Raw genomic sequence first — 18,347 nt, forward strand, 5'->3', positions numbered from 1 at the left:
ATCGGTCCCGTCCGGCCGATACCCGATCCGGCAAAAATGGCAGTATCGGCGCCGATACCGATCTGAATATCGGATGCATCCCTAGTGATATGGTGACTCACCTTCAGTAAAATGATGTCGATCTCAGAATACTTCATTCCGTTCACCAGGATAGGGATGAGTCTGTAGAGAAACACATTAGATCTTAAAACATGAGTTCAGATCTGATCTCTCAAACAGAAACTAACTGAGGCTTCATCTGTGTATTCAGCTGATAATGATGGCGTGTAGTACTCACTGGACCAGGTGTCCTGACAGAGCCTCTTTACAGATGGGCTGCTCCGCTAGAGTCAGCCAGAACTCACACGCCTCCAGCGCCACGTTCTCGTCCGCATCCTGCGTGCGCTGCAACATGTACTGCAGAGAAACACAGATGAGATTCAATCCTCCCACAACTCGTTTTCACCGCAAAAGGTCTCGTGTGGTATCAGATGTTTCACCTGTATGATGCTGTGCATGTGCGGTATCAGACGGTCGATTCGGACCTCCAATAGCATTACCAGAGCTCTGCACACGTTCTTCCTCACCTCGCAGTCTTCATCACCCGCCAACGCAAACAGAGACTGAAAACACGCCACACAGAACAGATGAGCTCAGCCTCCAGCACAGAAATAACTACATAGTTCACTGTGAACCCAAATGAACTTGTGTTTACCTCTATGAATGTGTCGATGTTGTCCATGAGAGCCTGAGCCCTGCCGATAATGAACTGATTCACGCACGCTATGGCATGAGACCTACAGAGAGAATGTGAATTAGTAGATGTTATTCATTATAAAAAAGGCTGTAATCGGTTCTAAAATGTGTGTTTGCGGTTCTTTACCTGATCTTGGGGCTGCAGTGTTTGAAGAACTGCAGGAATTTGGGGATCATGATGTTGAGGGGCCGATTCAGAGCATCACTGTCCAGCAGTTCAGATGAGTCCTCACAGATCTTCTGCAGCGCACCGAAAGAACCCTGTACACACAAAAACCTTAAACCATGAAATCAAAATGGACAATTCTTATTCTTTTAAATAAAATATTGTAGTAATTATTACAAATGTTTTATCAGTGTACATAATTTTTTTTTAAAGGTGCCCAAGTATGCTTTTTCACAAGATGTAATATAAGTTTAAGGTGTCCCCTGAATGTGTCTGTGAAGTTTCAGCTCAAAATAGATTTTTTTAAATTAATTTTTTTAACTGCCTGTTTTGGGGCATCATTAACAATGCACTGATTTACACTCGGCGCCGCCCCCTTAAATCGCGTGCTCCCTGCCACACAAGCTGTCGACTATATTACAGCGCATTTACAAAGTTCACACAGCTAATATAACCCTCAAATGGATCTTTACAAGATGTTCGTCATGCATGCTGCATGCATGCTTCGAATTATGTGAGTAAAGTATTTATTTAGATGTTAAAGTTTTATTCTGAGTGAATTTGAGGCTGTCCTCCGTGGCTAACAGCTAATGCTACACTGTTGGAGAGATTTATAAAGAATGAAGTTGTGTTTATGCATTATACAGACTGCAAGTGTTTAAAAAATGAAAATAGCAACGGCTCTTGTCTCCGTGAATACAGTAAGAAACGATGGTAACTTTAACCTCATTTAACAGTACATTAGCAACATGCTAACGAAACATTTAGAAAGACAATTTACAAATATCACTAAAAATATCATGCTATCATGGATCATGTCAGTTATTATTGCTCCATCTGCCATTTTTCGCTATTGTTCTTGCTTACCTAGTCTGATGATTCGGCTGTGTGCAGCTCCAGACGTTAATACTGGCTTGTGTAATCCCTTGAACATGGGCTGGCATTATGCAAATATTGGGGGCGTATTACTGTTACGTAACAGTTGGTGTTATGTTGAGAATCGCCTGTTCTTCGGAGGTCGTTTAAACAAATGAGATTTATATAAGGAGGAGGAAACAATGGAGTTTGAGACTCACTGTATGTCATTTCCATGTACTGAACTCTTGTTATTTAACTATGCCATGGTAAATTCACTTTTTGAATCTAGGGCACCTTTAAATTCACATGGCCTCTAGTGTTGTCAAAAGTACCGACTTGAAATGTTAAAAATGTGACGATACCAGCATTTCCCTCTAGCATTTTGAGTACTGTTGAGTGGATTCTTAAACACCTCTGATTGGCCATTGTGTTCCCGCGCTCATCAGATATGTCTGTGATTGGCTACAATGATCAACTCTTCAAAAACATGTTGTAAACAGAAATCTGTGACACTCTTCATGCGAGCATTTTAAAGCAGGTGTCTATCAGTGGATCCTTAACATATCCGCTGATAGACGCCTGCTTTCAAATGCTCCCGTATGCATCATGTTTTTGAAGAGTTGATCATTGTAGCCAATCACAGACATATCTGATCAGAGTATCATCACATTTTTAAAATTTCAGTACTGAAGTCGGTACTTTTGACAACCCTAGTGTGTGTGCGCGTTACCTCGCAGGTGTTGTAATCCTCTGAGTTGAGAAGGTTGCAGAGTTGAGGCAGCAGTTCTGGCCATGTCTGCAGCTCCCCTTTAGAGGCGATAGTAGTGATGAGGATACCTGCGGACACACACGAACACCAATTCAACCGTAGACCTTATGCAGCCCGCCCCTTTTCAGCGCTGCTCTCATTGTGTTCTGTCTTCAGGTTTGTATTCAAACAGGATGCAGGTAAGATCTTACGGTTTTATGAACCACTTGTTTTAAAAACTTCCCAGTCGACTGACATTTGTTATGAAATCTGCTTCAAACATTACAATGCTCATCATAACTTTCTTTAACTCTACAGTAAGTAAATCCAGTTCACCAGCTAATTACTCTTCAACAGTGATGCCACAGAAATATACAGAGATACAGCAAAGACACAAGTTCAAAGACAAAATTCTTAAGATGGATGCCAGGGCTGCTGCACATTTTTTAAAGTCAAATTTAAGGCTTCTTAAGACCTTATTAAAACTCGAAGAAATAGAAATTAATACTATACATTAGGGGTGTGCAATATTGACAAAAAGTTCTCAATATTTCTAAAATTGTTTCAAAAGCAATATTTGCCACCTAAAATTGATTTTCAGGAGCATTTTTACCTACATAAGGGCATTTTTCTAAACTTATTAGATGTATGCATCACCTTTTATGTCAAAATTCTAATATTCAAATTAAATTCATTTACAATAATAGCACACTATAGGGCTGTTATTACCAATCAAATGAAATCATTAACAAAATCCATCTTTGCAGTGCAGAGGTGACAGAAGAGGCATGAGAAGTGGCATTAATATATTTACACTACATTTACATTTTTTTCTCAATAAATTTAATTCAATATTTAAATATGAAATTATTTCTAATTTTAACTTAATTAAAATGTACTTTAAATATGAAACTAAACTGCCAGTAGGGGGAAGCAAGTCACTGTCTTAATGAGTAAGTCATTCATTCAACTAATTTGTTAAAACGACAGATTTATTTAGGAATGAAGCAAGTGACTGTCTTTATTGAATGGGTCATTGAATCATTAATTAAATTGATTCATTCAAAACGGGGATTCAGTCAGTATATAAAAAAAATAAAAAAAATTTGTCTGTCTGCTGTTCTTCATTTTGAAATTTTCGATGGTGAAATACAGAAAAACAATATTGAAAATATTGTGTCTAAAATGTAACTCACAATGTTAACTTGTTATTTAAATGTTGTATAAAATAAATATCACATTTGCAATCATGCTGATATTTACGGAAAATGGTACTCTTGCTTGAGCGATATTGTATAACTACATCATATCATATAATATGATATAATTACCCATGTATCGCTCGCTCGTTTCTCTGCCGCATAAGGTCTATAATGCAACGTTTAAAAAAAGAAAAAAGCTGTTCAGCCCATATTTACTCACTTTACGAGAATACATACTTCTCTAAAAAGAAAAGAAATACAGTGGTGGTCAGAATTATTGGCACCCTTGGTAAATATGATCAAAGATGACTGTAAAAATAAATCTGCATTGTTTATCCTTTGGATCTTTAATTCATAAAATGAGCAAAAATCTAACCATTCATTGAAGGAAAAGAATTCAAAGTGGGGGGGGGGGGGGGGGGGGAAATCACATTATGAAATAAATGTTTTTCTCCAAAACACGTTGGCCACAATTATTGGCACCCCTAGAATTTTTTATGAGTAAAATATCTCTGAAGTATATTCCCATTCATATTTACATTTAGCACACCAGGGTGATCATGAACATGAAATTTTTCAGGCATGACTTCCTGTTCCACAGCAGTATAAACATGAGGAAACACAAAGGCCAAATTCCCTTAATCATTCATCGCAATGAGTAAAACCAAAGAATATAGTTCTGATGTGCAGCAAAAGATTGTTGAGCTTCACAAAATAGAAAGTGGCTGTAAGAAAATAGATAAAGCATTGAAAATCCCCATTTCCACCATCAGGGCAATAATTAAGAAGTTCCAATCAACTAAAGATGTTACAAATCTGCCTGGAAGAGGACATGTGTCTAAATTTTGGAAAGTTTGAGTGGACAAAGACTCCAAGGATCACAGTTGGAGAATTGCAGAGATTAGTTGAGTCTTGAGTCTCAGAGAGCGTAAAAAAAATTATCAAAAGCACCTACATCCCCACAAGTTGTTCGGGAGGGTTTCAAGAAAAATCCTCTGCTCTCATCCAGAAACAATCTCCAGCATATTCAGTTGTCAGACAAGACTGGAACTTCAAACAGCTTCTGTGGTCAGATGAAACTAAAAAAAGGAGCTTTTTGGCAGCAAACCCACCAGATGGGTTTGGTGCACACATGGATAAAAAGTACCCCATGTCCACAGTTAAATATACTGCTGGATCTTTAATGTTGTGGGCCTATTTTTCTGCTGGAGGTCCTGGACATCTTGTTCAGATTCATGGTATCATGAATTCTATCAAATACCAACAGATAAAAAATCAAAACCTGACAGCTTCTGCTAGAAATCCAATAATGGGCCGTGGTTGGATCTTCCATCAGGACAATGATCCAAAACAAACATCAAAATCAACACAAAAATGTCTCACTGAGCACAAAATGAAGCTTCTGCCATGGCCATCCCAGTCCCCTGACATGAACCCTAAAGAAAATGAGTGGAGTAAACTGAAGAGAAGAAGCACCAACATGGAGCTGGAATCTGAAGGATCTGGAGAGATTCTGTATGAAGGAATGGTCTCTAATCTCTTGTCAGGTGTTCTCCAAACTCATCAGGCATTATAGAAGAAGAGTCAGAGCTGTTTTCTTGGCAAAAGAAGGTTTCAAAAACTATTGAATAAAAGGGTGCCAATAATTGTGGCCAATGTGTTTTGGATATAAACATGTATTTCATAATGTGATTTCCCCCCACTTTCAATTATTTTTCTTCAATAAAAGGTTAGATTTTTGCTAATTTTATGAATTAAAGATCAAAAGGATAAACAATGCAGATTTTTTTTTTTACAGTCATCTTTGATCATATTTACCAAGGGTGCCAATAATTCTGACCGCCACTGTAAAACAATTAATCAAATCAAGCGAACTCAGCTGGAACACTTTAAAAAGGTTTTGTGTGTTTAATCCACATTGAGCCGGGTGCAGACTGACCGATGGTGGCGCGGATGAGTGGGGACGGGTCTCCGATGTTGTTGAGACACTCTCTCTTGATGAAGTCGGCCACAGCCGGAGGGAAGTTCTGGTAGTGAGCCTTCACGTTGTTCTTAAGAATCAGACCGCTCAGAGAACGGGTGGGCTCATCTGCAGAGACACAGAGACACGTTATACACGCTGAAAGAGTGTGTGTGTGTGTGTGTGTGTGTGTGTGTGTGTGTGTGTGTGTAATGAGATCGATGGTGCATGATGGGATCATACAGACCTTCAGATTTCAGGCTGGTGAGGACGAAGATGAGATAGTTGTTGAAGTCGGGATACTGATTCAGCTGCTCCAGTTTCTAATGAAAGTGTTATAAAAATACTACGATTAATCCCACAGACAACGAAGAGATCTGATATCAGAGCAGTGACATTAAGAAGTAAACAAACATTTACAACTAGAAAAGTAAGATTTTAGATCTTAATAATTGCACATATTTTGGATATGGATATATTTAATGCACTTTTATTGGATTGTTATGTACCCTAAAAACCATGCCAGTAGACTAATTAGTTTTTCTGATTTAAACCCCAAAAGCAAAAATGCCATTAGAGTGGATTAGATTTCCATGTATGAGTCATTTACGGTCAGATTCAACGAATGACTCTACAAGACTATGATTCAACAAATCATATGCATCATCATTTAAATTGTTATTTTGGTGCATATGAAAGAAAATAATTAAATATTCTTTGTTGAATATGCATGTTCACAGTGGTTGCTCAGTTGAAATGGTGCTTCAAAAAAAAAAAAAAAAAAAAAAAAAAAAAAATGTATTTGCCATTTTAGAGCATCTACAGATGGGTCAATTTGTCCAAAGGCCTTAATAATAATAAAAAACAAAGATATGACATCTAAAGTATGTAAAGTAGTACAATTAGATCTCTTTTATCCAAAAGGTTTAATTATATTTTACTACATATAAAGGTATTTTAAAGATTTTGAAGTGTTAAAGGTCATTCGGTTTAACTGTCAAAAGGCCAATACAGCCATTTTATGTGTGATTAAAATATCTTAAAACGCAATAATGTATATATTTTTTATTCTGGCATGATTTTATAACATCATATATCAACATAGTGCAAAATGGTATTAAAATTATGTGTAGAAGTCGTTGATTTGTCATGAGAAAGAATGTCAGGAAAAATGAATTTCATTGATGTCATTCAGAGTAACCAATATAAAAGTCAATATCATGTGACAGGACGTGACATCATTCAGACGCCTGCAAAGGACCACATGATGGTGAAGCAAAGTAACTAATTGTCTCTTAACTATTTGAAAAATTGCTCATACGCATTTCCCAAAATATCAGTTAATTCAGTACAACCGCTATAAAATATGGAAAATGTTGTAATATTTTAAAAACTTGTACTAAATATAAAATGTTTGATTGTCCTTTTGCCAGCTAGCTAGATAGATATCAGCCTGTTAGCATTGTTTGAAAATCGTCATTCGGTATAACCAAAAGTGTCATTCTGTGACAAATTTTGTCCATCTTGTAAAAAATGACAACATTTGTGTTAATTGATTATAAAAACCACAATCTCATTGTTAACACTTTTAAAAATGAATTATATCTCCATTGTGTTTTTTTACACTTTTAAAAACCTTATTCGTCAATGACACAGACAAAGATACACAGTACCGCTCAAAGGTTTGCAGTTGGTAGGTTTTTCTTCATGTTTTTAAAAGAAGTCTCTTCTGTTCACCAAGGCTGCGTTTATTTGATCAAAAACACAGTAAAACAGTAATATTGTGAAGTATTATTACAATTTAAAATAACTTTTGTATGTGAATATATTATAAACTGTAATTTATTTGTAATTTATTGTTATTTATTAATTTAATATGATGATTTGCTGCTCAAGAAATATTATTATCAAATGCTGAAAACGGTTCATATTTGTGTGATGTTGTTTTTCAGGATCTTTTATGAATAGAAACTTCAAAAGAACAGTATTTATTTGAAACAAATCTTTTGCAACTTTATAAATGTCTTTACCGTCACTTTTGATCAATGCATACTTGCCGAATTAAAGTATTAGGGGCAGATTTACTAACACCTTGCATCAGCGCAATCCCTGTTTTGACGTTAAAAAAAACCTACTGTCTGGATTTACTAAAGACACGCAGTGCAAAATTAGCACTGAAAAGGCGTGGACTGGTATTTTTGCAGCTGACCTTATTGCATTGGAGGTTTGTATTTAAATGAATCAATGAAAGTGATTTACTAAGGTTTGCCCTCGTCAATTTACTGGTATTTGCGCCATTATTTACCGCCCAAAAAAAAGCATGTCTTAAACCAGACGCTAATTTGCGCTGCTCTTGGTAGATTGTGTTGGTCATTATGGAAATGATCCGGCTGCTTCTGGGTTCTTAAATTTGCATGTCTTCATTAGATCACGAGCAGAACTTTCCACTCCCATCGGCGCTTTTATGGGATTGTGCTCTCATGCTAATTTGCCCTGTCTAGTAAATCTGGCCCTTAATTTCTTTAAAAAAAAAAACAATTCCTACCAATCCCAATCTTGAATAGTGAAAACGATTGAGACTATTAAGATTTATAATGCCAACATGATCCATGACTACAGTACACATCTGTAACAAAAACAAAAAATGACCACACAGATCCTAAAAGTTTGATTCTCAAGAGCACAGTGTTGAAAACAATTCTGCCATTCATTCGGTTGTAACAGCTAAATTTCACAGTTCATTGGGCGATAACTTGGATGAATAAGCTTCACAGATATGTAACTGATCATAATCAGAAGTGACGTGCACAGACCTCTTGAACGGCTCTCTGTGTGGCCGTGTCTGGAGACTGGGAGTCCTTCAACAGCTGCAGAACCTGCTGTAAACCCTGTTCATCCGGCTGCCACTCCATCCTGTGCTACACACACACAGAAAACACAGATGAGGGCACCACACCAACAGTCCTAGAAAACACACGAAACTATCGTCCACACACACATGCTCTCACACCAAATACCCGATTTAAAACACTTTTCATTTCTGAAAGCAGGCTAATCCGAGGCGAGCACCTGGACGGGAGGTTCACACATCAGCTTCGCCATCTGATGTGGTTTAAGTGGGATCGAGGCAGATGAGGGTGTGAATATGTGTGGAGGCTGTGGATGTGTGAGTGGGCCGTGTGTGAATGTGCGAGTATATCTTCTGATGCTCATGAAAATGCTTGGGTTTTGCATTTCTCTCATTTTATATCACTGCATACTATGTTATCTGCATAACAATGTACGTGAAAAGATGAATTTGCTTCATGAACAAAATCTGACGATCATGTTCTCGGAGATGTTTCAAAGAGCATCTTGAGCTTCAACGGAAGAACATCAGACCATTTGTACAAAGAGTCACATGATCAGAGTCACTCATTTGATTAGTCATATAGAAACGGTGCAGAATATTCAAATTGCTTCGTTTTACAGTTTTCATATTCCTAAAACTTTATTTCCGATATCCAGTGTGGACTTTTAGACTATTTTGCACACGTCACGCATATTTATGCACTTATTTTAAATGCATTGTGGATGTTGTTTGTATACGCGTGTATCTATTTGAGGGTATAAAGGCTATATTATTTTGATTTTATCTGTCTATCTCCACATAACTATAGATAGCTATATATAGATCTATATATTCTACCATATAAACACACACACACATATATATATATATATATATATATATATATATATATATATTGTGTGTGTGTATTTATATGGTATATATATAAATCTATAGATATGTGGAGATAAAATCATAATAATATAGTCTTTATACCCTCAAATATATACACACGTATACAAACAACATCCACAATGTACTTAAAATAAGTGCATAAAAAAAATATATATATATATATATATTTATATAACGACTGAGTATCTGTATGAGTATGTGTAACATGTGTATGTTTGTGTGTGTTTACGTGAATGTGGTGTTTGTGTATTTATATATTCGTGTGTTGTGTATAAGTGTATAATCTCTGTGTGTGTATGTGTGTGTGTGTGTGTGTGTGTGTGTGTAGGCCGTGTGTTTGTGTGTTTACGCGGCCCGGTTTAACCCAATTCCCCAGCTTACATCAGATGCGTTAACCGATGACACATTAAATAAAACGCATTAAATCGGTTAGATGTGCGTGATGAGCGTGTAAAATGCTGATGTATAAACACACAGAGACGCTGATGTAGCCGTTAGCCGCTGTGCTAACCCGCCAAACGCTCTCACCTTCAGTCAGAGGCTCTCTCTGTCCGTCTGTCTGCGTTTATCTCTCTCTGCCGCTGAACGAGCGCTGATAGCCGTCGGGTCGCGGTAACGGATGGGTCGCCGCGGGTTACTGCGTGATTTCTGCGGGATTTAATCGGTGTGCTTGCCGTTATTCTTCTTTCACCGGCGGCGCCTGATACATGGCGGACGCGTTAATCGCGCAGTGTGGATCTGTGCGGCTTCCGTACTGTGACGCTGACGTCATATCTCATGAACATAAAACTACAAGAAGCTGTACTACTACTAAATACTGACCGTTTGGTTTTTATTCGAGTGAAAAGGTAAATATTGTGAGTAACTCATATTAATTTAGATCTGTATTTCGGTTTGTGGGGGGTTTAACTTAATTTTAGAAGGCTGTAATTCATGCTGTGACCTGTAGATGGAGACAAAGGTGAAATAATGGGTCATTCAGGTTCATTATCCTCCCTAGTTCATAATAATGTGTGATCATTACTATATTATATGTATTTACCTGGTACTCCGTCGTACTCAAAGAATGAGAGAATATCATGTTATTATCATTATGATATGTCCAAAATTATAGCTTTGCTCAGAATGGGATGCGAGGGTTTTGCCTACTACATACTGCACTGTGCACTATGAATACTACATACTGCTATAAAATGGTCACGTGACCTCATTAAGTTCAATTCACTGACCGTGTCCAGTTGTCATATTGGAAATAAGAGCTGTTTTGCATTTTAATTCAACTTTATATAAAAATATCACAACTGTTATGCAGTTCTATTATTCAAAATTAAATCATGAGTCAAGAAAGAGACCGATATGCCTGAGAGAGCATTGCATTGTGGGACACAGTGTCCACTGCAGTGTGTCAAAGTCTCTTTCAAGGAAAAGCAGCTATTTCGGGCATCCATGACCAAGTCCTATGAATGGGGGAATCCTGAAATCTAATAAACTGCTTGGCGAATTCACAATCAAATAACATATTTTAAATCAGCAACATGAACTGTCCCATAAATGTTGTTTCTTATGCTCAAATTGCGTTAAAAATGCTTATTTTTAAGGCTAGACAAGCCAATGCGCATGTGCAGCCCTAAGCTCGAATCTCAGGTTCCTATCGGAACTGGCAGCGCCTCATTTTCTCTTCAAAAATGCTCTTCAGAGAAATCTACGGGTGACGTCACAGACACTACGTCCATATTTTTTCACAGTCTATGTTCTAACGGCAGCTGCAGTGATGCAATGACTTTATCAGCGATTGGCTCTTTTACTTAGAAGGCGGGACGTATTCCGCCATATTGCGTGTTACAGTTTCTCCTATTAGTTACTAATAGAAGTGAACTGTCTTTTTATATCAATAGTCTTAAGGCAGGAACACACCAAGCCGACGCTGACAAACTAGTGGCGACGAAAGCAGACTGCGGGGGTTGGCTCACGTCAGCAGCGTCTGGGTCCAAAGTTGCCCTGACACACCAAACCGACGCTCGACAGCCGACGGCCAAGTAGCACGTCAGTTCTGCACATGCGTGAGATGAAATGCCTTTCCGAACCAGCAGGTGGCAGTATCTGAACAGCCAATCAGAATGATCAGATAGCCCGACGGACCGACGAGCTGTCATGTCGAATCGGACGAAAAAAAGCCGACGAGGACCAACTTTAGCCAACAGTGCGGAACACACTGAGAAAACTTAGAACTGACTTAGAAAACTGTCAGTTTGGTGTGTTCCTGCCTGAAAGCAGACTGCGGGATTGGCTCACGTCGGCAGCGTCTGGGTCCAAAGTTGCCCTGACACACCAAACCGACGCTCGACAGCCGATGGCCAAGTAGCACGTCTGTTCTGCACCTGTGTAAGATGAAATGCCTTTCCGTACCAGCAGGTGGCAGTAGCTGAACAGCCAATCAGAATGATCAGATGGCCCGACGGACCGACGAGCTGTCATGTCGAATCTGCCGGAAAAAAGCCGACAAGTTCCAACTTCAGCCGACGGTGCGGAACACACTGAGAAAACTTAGTCGGCCGACGAACAAAAACCACCCGACAGCCGACCGTCGACTGGGTGTGTTCCTGCCTTTGAGTGTGTTCTGCTGTATAGCGCTGAATTCACATGGGGCATCGGCGTCAACGCTTGACGGAGGGCGTGTCTGAAGCTTGAGCTGACGCTACCATCATAGTACAACAGCCAATCACATTACTTTCCAGTTTTGCATGAACACGATTGGCTAGCATCTGTGATCTGATTGGCTGACGCCTGTGTTGGCACTTGAAAAGTTGAGAAATCTTCAACTTTTGCCACGAGCAACAGTAGCCCCTCACTGCAGAACACTCAAGATCCAGGGGGCGGAGTCGGGTAGGTTTAGGGATCTGTAAAGTGGGAGGAGTTGGATCTAGAGCCAGGGGGTGGAGATGGGTAGGTTTAGATCCAGGGGGTGGAGACGGGTAGGTTTAGGGATATGTAAAGTGGGAGGAGTTGGATCTAGAGCCAGGGGGTGGAGATGGGTATGTTTAGATCCAGGGGGCAGAGACGGGTAGGTTTAGGGATATATAAAGTGGGAGGAGTTGGATCTAGAGCCAGGGGGTGGAGATGGGTAGGTTTAGATCCAGGGGGTGGAGACGGGTAGGTTTAGGGATATGTAAAGTGGGAGGAGTTGGATCTAGAGCCAGGGGGTGGAGATGGGTAGGTTTAGGGATATGTAAAGTGGGAGGAGTTGGATCTAGAGCCAGGGGGTGGAGATGGGTATGTTTAGATCCAGGGGGCAGAGACGGGTAGGTTTAGGGATATATAAAGTGGGAGGAGTTGGATCTAGAGCCAGGGGGTGGAGATGGGTAGGTTTAGATCCAGGGGGCAGAGACGGGTAGGTTTAGGGATATATAAAGTGGGAGGAGTTGGATCTAGAGCCAGGGGGTGGAGATGGGTAGGTTTAGGGATATGTAAAGTGGGAGGAGTTGGATCTAGAGCCAGGGGGTGGAGATGGGTATGTTTAGATCCAGGGGGCAGAGACGGGTAGGTTTAGGGATATATAAAGTGGGAGGAGTTGGATCTAGAGCCAGGGGGTGGAGATGGGTAGGTTTAGGGATATGTAAAGTGGGAGGAGTTGGATCTAGAGCCAGGGGGTGGAGATGGGTATGTTTAGATCCAGGGGGCAGAGACGGGTAGGTTTAGGGATATATAAAGTGGGAGGAGTTGGATCCAACCCCGCCCCCTGGATCTTGTGTTCTGCAGTGAGGACCATCTCGTGGGCAACGCAAGTGAAGCGACGTGACGGAACCCACAATTCTGCTCGGCAACCCATGACGTCACCCATTCAAAGTAAATGAGAAGTGTTCGCCTACACCCAGTGTGAATGCATGCAAAATGTAGTAGGCCTAGGTTAACTGTGTATTTTATACAGATTAATTTGCATAATAGTCGGAAATCGCATACTTTTAATTTACTTTGTGGCCGTTAAAAAAGTATGTTCTATATAGTATGAATATGGTAGTGTGAATGAAATTTGGATGTACTACATCCGCCATGTTGTTACTGTCACGTGACCTACCAGTGTCAGTTGTGTCGCTTCATTGCCATTCATAAATCCTCTCCCGTGGCCTCATGGGATAGTAAAGTGTCCATCGAATGTGCATTTCAGAATCTCTGCTGAAGTAGTAGGTCATCTGGGTGCTTTTCGCCTATACTGTACCTATAGTGATTTTTAATACTATGTATTCAGACATACTACTGTTTTTTTTTTTTTTTTTTTTTTGCATACTATATAGTGTGGAAGTATTCGATTTCAGACGCAGTGACTGCCTACATACTGCAGAAAGTAGTCTGCAAATATGCTTTAGGGTAAGCTATGTTAGCAGTTAAATTTTTTTTTTTGTACTGCTTATAATTGAAGTGTGCACTCAATAAACTTCATACTGAATGATCCTATAAACCAAATGACACTGAACTCTATCGCAATCAAAACTTTATTCCAGTCTGCTGTTATTAAATCAATGACCATACAAGAACATCACAAGGACAGAGATGAAGAAAAGGTTTTGAACACAGTAACAAACAGACTCTTCACTTTGGCTAAAATCTGCTATTCCTACACATCTGACACAAATATTTTCACTATTTTATAGAAACAACCTTCAGCAAGCTTCATTCTTCACATATGGGAAGGCTGGAATGGAAGTAGAAGACGAGTAAGGGTGGAGAAATGGGATCACACAGTCCTTTAACATAACGAGCTGATCTCGCTCTTACTGCAGCCCCATTTACAGCAGGCGTTGGACAGCCCGACCACCACATCCCGTCCCTTCCTGTCTGACGTGCGTAAGGCCTCTAGCACTTCCTCTGAGATGAGGGAGCGTGCGGGGCGGCTGAACAAGGGGCTCTCCTGACCCTCTCCGGCCCAGGGGAGGGCCTCTGAGTCGGGACGGGGTCTGTATGACAGTCCAGGGAGGATGGGGTTGGCGGCCCAGGTGTCAGAGGCCTCGTCATCATGAATGGAGAGCAGATCACTGGACAGGTCACCTGATCAGAGAACAACACAAAAATATGTCACTGTTATTATTGCTCAAAGTCTGTGTTAGTTATTTGAGCAAACCTGAATATTAAACTTAAGCACGTAACTCATCTAGACATGAGTGATTCCTCAAATCATGTGTCTTGAGGAGATGTGCTGTTATTTTAAGTGCTCAAACTTACCATTTTTAAACTGCTTGATGATTAAAAAATAATTTGATTATTAAAAAGAACAGCTGAAAATCAGTTTACAAATAAAATATAGTTTAAATTATTACTGCCTTTAGTTGTTATTTTTATAATAAATGTAAAAGTGCCTAAAAACGCAACTTGATTAGATTTATACTTATTTTTAATAAATATAACATTAATAACGTTGTTAATGTAAAAATACAAAACTGTATTTGGTTTCTTCTTTTTTTTAATGTAATGTAATGTTTATTTTACCAGGAAAATGTGAAAACATTAAGTATAAATGGTACATTTTTACTAAAAAAATAAATAAAACATTAAAAAAACATATAAATATGAACATACATTAAAGTAAACATTTATTACTAATATAATTAATAATAATTTAATTTAATTATTATTATCAATGATAATTATTACTATTAAATTGTAGTCTAAAGATCATTTCATTATTTAGATCATATTTAATATTTATTTCAGTTTAATTAGTGTATTTTACGTGGTTCGGTTTGTCCTCCAATTGTGTTTATTTGTGTTTAAGTCTATTAATGGTCATTTATTTAGCCTATTATTGTGTCAAAACATAGCTATTCAAAAATACATTTATATTTTTTTTGTGTGTGTGTGTGTGTCAAGAAGGTATTGTTAAAAAGTCGAAACTTACATCATCTATGGAATGAAATTTGGGTTAATCTAACTCTGTGAAGTATATTGGAATTAACAAGTAAATAATAAAATGAAATGAACAAAAAAGTCTTCAAATCTCACTCTTACCTGAGACATCCAGAGATCTCCTCCAGCGCGAGCCTCCACAGGTGAAGATGACCGCCCGGATGAACTCTCTGCCGCACAGCTTCACTCCGTACATGGGGTGTCCGTCTGTGGCCTGAGCGCTGCCCAGCAGCGCCACCAGCAGGGCGAGCGTGAGAACTGCAGCTTTACACATGAGGACGATGATGAGAGTGAAAGTTTGAGGTACTGAAAATGTTTCTCAGAGGTCCTTCTTGGTTTGAAAGATGGTCTAACGTCTCCTCAGCCTGGTGTGTCTTTTATAGGGGTTCATGGAGCCCGCGCTGTTTGCGTGTCAGTCAGATGGACTGTGATAGCAGGGCAGAGACCTTTTGGGAAACAAAGCCCCGGCCCAGCGCTTCTATAATTAACCTGTGCACCTCTATATGGAGGTGATGTCGAATAAAGCGACCTAATCTCATCACTCCTGACCTTTTTGTTGTCATACACACCGTCTAATCGCACAAAATGGGGAATGAATTACGAAGTTGAACGCACACACTGGCACTTTCAGTCAGATATATGTAAATGTCTATTTTAATGATCCTAAATAAAGAAAATTCTGTTTTGAATGAATAAAATCAAAATTGACGTTTCTTATTTTTTTTTATATTGCATATATTTAAAATGGCAGTATTTATTATAAATTATTTATCCGTACACATCATTATTATTATTATTTTTTTAAATTAATGTGCCTCGTAATCTTTACCCGCGATGGCGGGACAACCTCACTCACATGAGATCGACCAATAGCAAACCACAACCGTCTAATCATCCAATCAGTTCCCCATGGACAAAATCAAGCCCCGCCCTACATTTGTTCTTGTTTGAGAAGCCTTTCACTCGCATGTACATCAGTGTTGCCAAGTCAGTGTTTTTCATGTCAGTGGGTTGAAACGAATCCAAATAACATGATATTTAGTCTCTGAATATCATATTTTACCTGGGGAACCCCACCAAAAATGCGAAATTTACCCTCTGGAACTTGATTTTTACCGGGAGGCCCCTTGAAACGCCATTGGGCTAGTTTTGAGTAGCAATTGACCCTTCGACGGGAGTTTGATTGACAAGCGATCTAACCAATTGGAACGCTGAATCCGCCATTTTGTCTGACAAAGCAGTCAGGAGTTAGAAGATTAACCTCGGTGGACTTGAACTTGAAAAATGGTGTGTACTGACGTCTTTCCGCATTTGAAACAACATTGAACTCATGTTCATTGATGTTTATTTGATGATATAAATTAACTAGTAGGAAGAGATGATCGGTTCACGAACCGCTTGAGCTGAGGCGCTATAGCAATCTGTCACGCCACATTAAAGAGCCACAAAATGGTTTTTATTGTTCGAATTTCTTTAAAAAAATGTACAGTTTGAAAGCTGGGACTTTGTTTAATATCATAAGTAACCTGCTCTGTCTTGTCTGTCGACGTATTGTCAGTGTCCTCTCTGCTCTGTGATGTATTTTTCACTGCGTGTGGCGTGACAGCGTCATGGCTTGTCGGACAAAGCAACAGTAACTAAGGGGGGTGGGTCTTTGCGAAGGGTCAATTGGGCGGGTTTTTTGGGCGGGTGAAAACCTGGCAACCCTGATATACATCACAATAGGGAAGAAAAGATTATCGCAACTTCCATTTCTTGCCAACTTTAAATTAAATAAATGAAAGTTTACCATGAATTACAAAGAAAACTAATTTTAAAAAGTTAATACAGGACTCGCACACTATGATACAAATTTATTGCATGTGAAGTATACTAAAGAGCACAGGCACTGTGAAGACATCTTGCCCTGTAGGGTCATGAAAAAAAAAAAAAAAAAACATCAACCAAGACCCAGATACCACATAAGAGCAAGATTTCACATCTGAGGTAATACAATGCATGATTTCCATATCCACATACCATAAAATGTGCATGATATTCCAAGTAATATCCTATGTAATACACAATATAGATTTAAAGAATAGAAAACACGTGGGGTGCAGATATAGCTGACCTCTCGTGACACGAGGAGCCCAGGTGACATTTCAAACAGATAAGAAGAGGATATGGATGTGAGAAATTGAGTGATGGTTATGTGTGTGTGGTTATTTAGAATCAGAAAGCAGCTTATAAGCATATCAGCAAAAGCCTGTTTCTTCTTAATCATAGAGTCATGAGATAACAGAGTCTGGAGAATATGATTCAGACACTGGCATTCACAGAGATAACAGCACATGGATGAGCCTTCAGCATATGGGCTAATTGGTTGCCTGTCTGACCTCAGTGATAATTTAAAGTATTATGATTAATATGCTAATGGACTCACACTGCATGCGTAGCTATAATTAAAATATTACAAAATTAGAAATAAAATGGAGACTTTTATGCTTAAAATGAGATTAAATTATATTCTTTTTCATTTATTTACTCAAGGTACATTATTCGGACACTAGTCTTAATAAATAAATCTTGTTTTATGGAAAAATATGACTTGTATCTGTGGATGTTTACCTTTAAACTATTTACTTTACAAATGGTACATAAATATAATATAATACATAGCCTAAATATATATCAGGTTCAAAAACTGTTTAATATGGCAACGTTTTGTAAGAGTAATGCAAATAAATATGATTTTTCTCTACATTTTTCATAAATAGCTGTGTGGTTAATAACATTTACCTTTTATCAAGAGTAACCGGAGTTGACCGTGACGTTTGACTGACAGAAATCTAGTCCAATAAATGAACGCGAAGGGGGCGTGTACTTCTTGCGTAATGGTGCAGCTCGACTGACAGCAACTGACAGCGAATGACAATGTCAGTTTGTTATTGACACTCGCCTCATCCAATCGTGAAGAGAGAAGACCGTTTCCCCTGGCGACACGCAGCCAACCGCTGCTAAGCAAGAGGGCGGTGCTTAGACGGGTGGGTAGCAAC

The 18,347-nt window shown here is 38.9% G+C and overlaps 3 protein-coding genes and 1 long non-coding RNA gene across 6 annotated transcripts in view; 1 reads left to right on the forward strand and 3 right to left on the reverse strand.

Moving 5' to 3' along the window:
• LOC125271751 (transportin-2) overlaps positions 1-10,143 on the reverse strand; it is a 24,589-nt gene extending 14,446 nt beyond the window's left edge. Inside the window, exons 1-10 of the mRNA XM_048195988.1 lie at positions 9,943-10,143; positions 8,483-8,587; positions 5,917-5,992; positions 5,649-5,798; positions 2,490-2,596; positions 863-996; positions 695-776; positions 480-602; positions 278-396; positions 102-162 (exon numbers count right to left, since the gene is read on the reverse strand). Coding sequence (XP_048051945.1) covers positions 102-162; positions 278-396; positions 480-602; positions 695-776; positions 863-996; positions 2,490-2,596; positions 5,649-5,798; positions 5,917-5,992; positions 8,483-8,581 — 951 coding nt within the window. The 5' untranslated portion in view covers positions 8,582-8,587; positions 9,943-10,143. The remainder of the gene's footprint in view (positions 1-101; positions 163-277; positions 397-479; positions 603-694; positions 777-862; positions 997-2,489; positions 2,597-5,648; positions 5,799-5,916; positions 5,993-8,482; positions 8,588-9,942) is intronic.
• The window catches only part of LOC125271747 (NACHT, LRR and PYD domains-containing protein 12-like), a 1,137,836-nt gene that overhangs the window by 695,931 nt on the left and 423,558 nt on the right, over positions 1-18,347 (reverse strand). The window lies entirely within an intron of this gene.
• On the forward strand, positions 10,127-14,198 carry LOC125271797. The gene is made up of 4 exons (XR_007185712.1): positions 10,127-10,262; positions 13,704-13,776; positions 13,911-13,970; positions 14,061-14,198. It is a non-coding gene; the product is annotated as an uncharacterized LOC125271797 (long non-coding RNA).
• rln3b (relaxin 3b) lies at positions 13,884-16,565 on the reverse strand. Its single transcript, XM_048196043.1, has 2 exons — positions 15,412-16,565; positions 13,884-14,454 (listed from the first exon to the last, which is right to left on the reverse strand). Exons 1-2 carry the CDS (start codon positions 15,581-15,583, stop codon positions 14,156-14,158), a joined length of 471 nt encoding a protein of 156 aa, XP_048052000.1. The 5' UTR covers positions 15,584-16,565; the 3' UTR covers positions 13,884-14,155.

The sequence above is a fragment of the Megalobrama amblycephala genome, linkage group LG7, assembly GCF_018812025.1.
Source record: "Megalobrama amblycephala isolate DHTTF-2021 linkage group LG7, ASM1881202v1, whole genome shotgun sequence".
NCBI lineage: Eukaryota > Metazoa > Chordata > Actinopteri > Cypriniformes > Xenocyprididae > Megalobrama > Megalobrama amblycephala.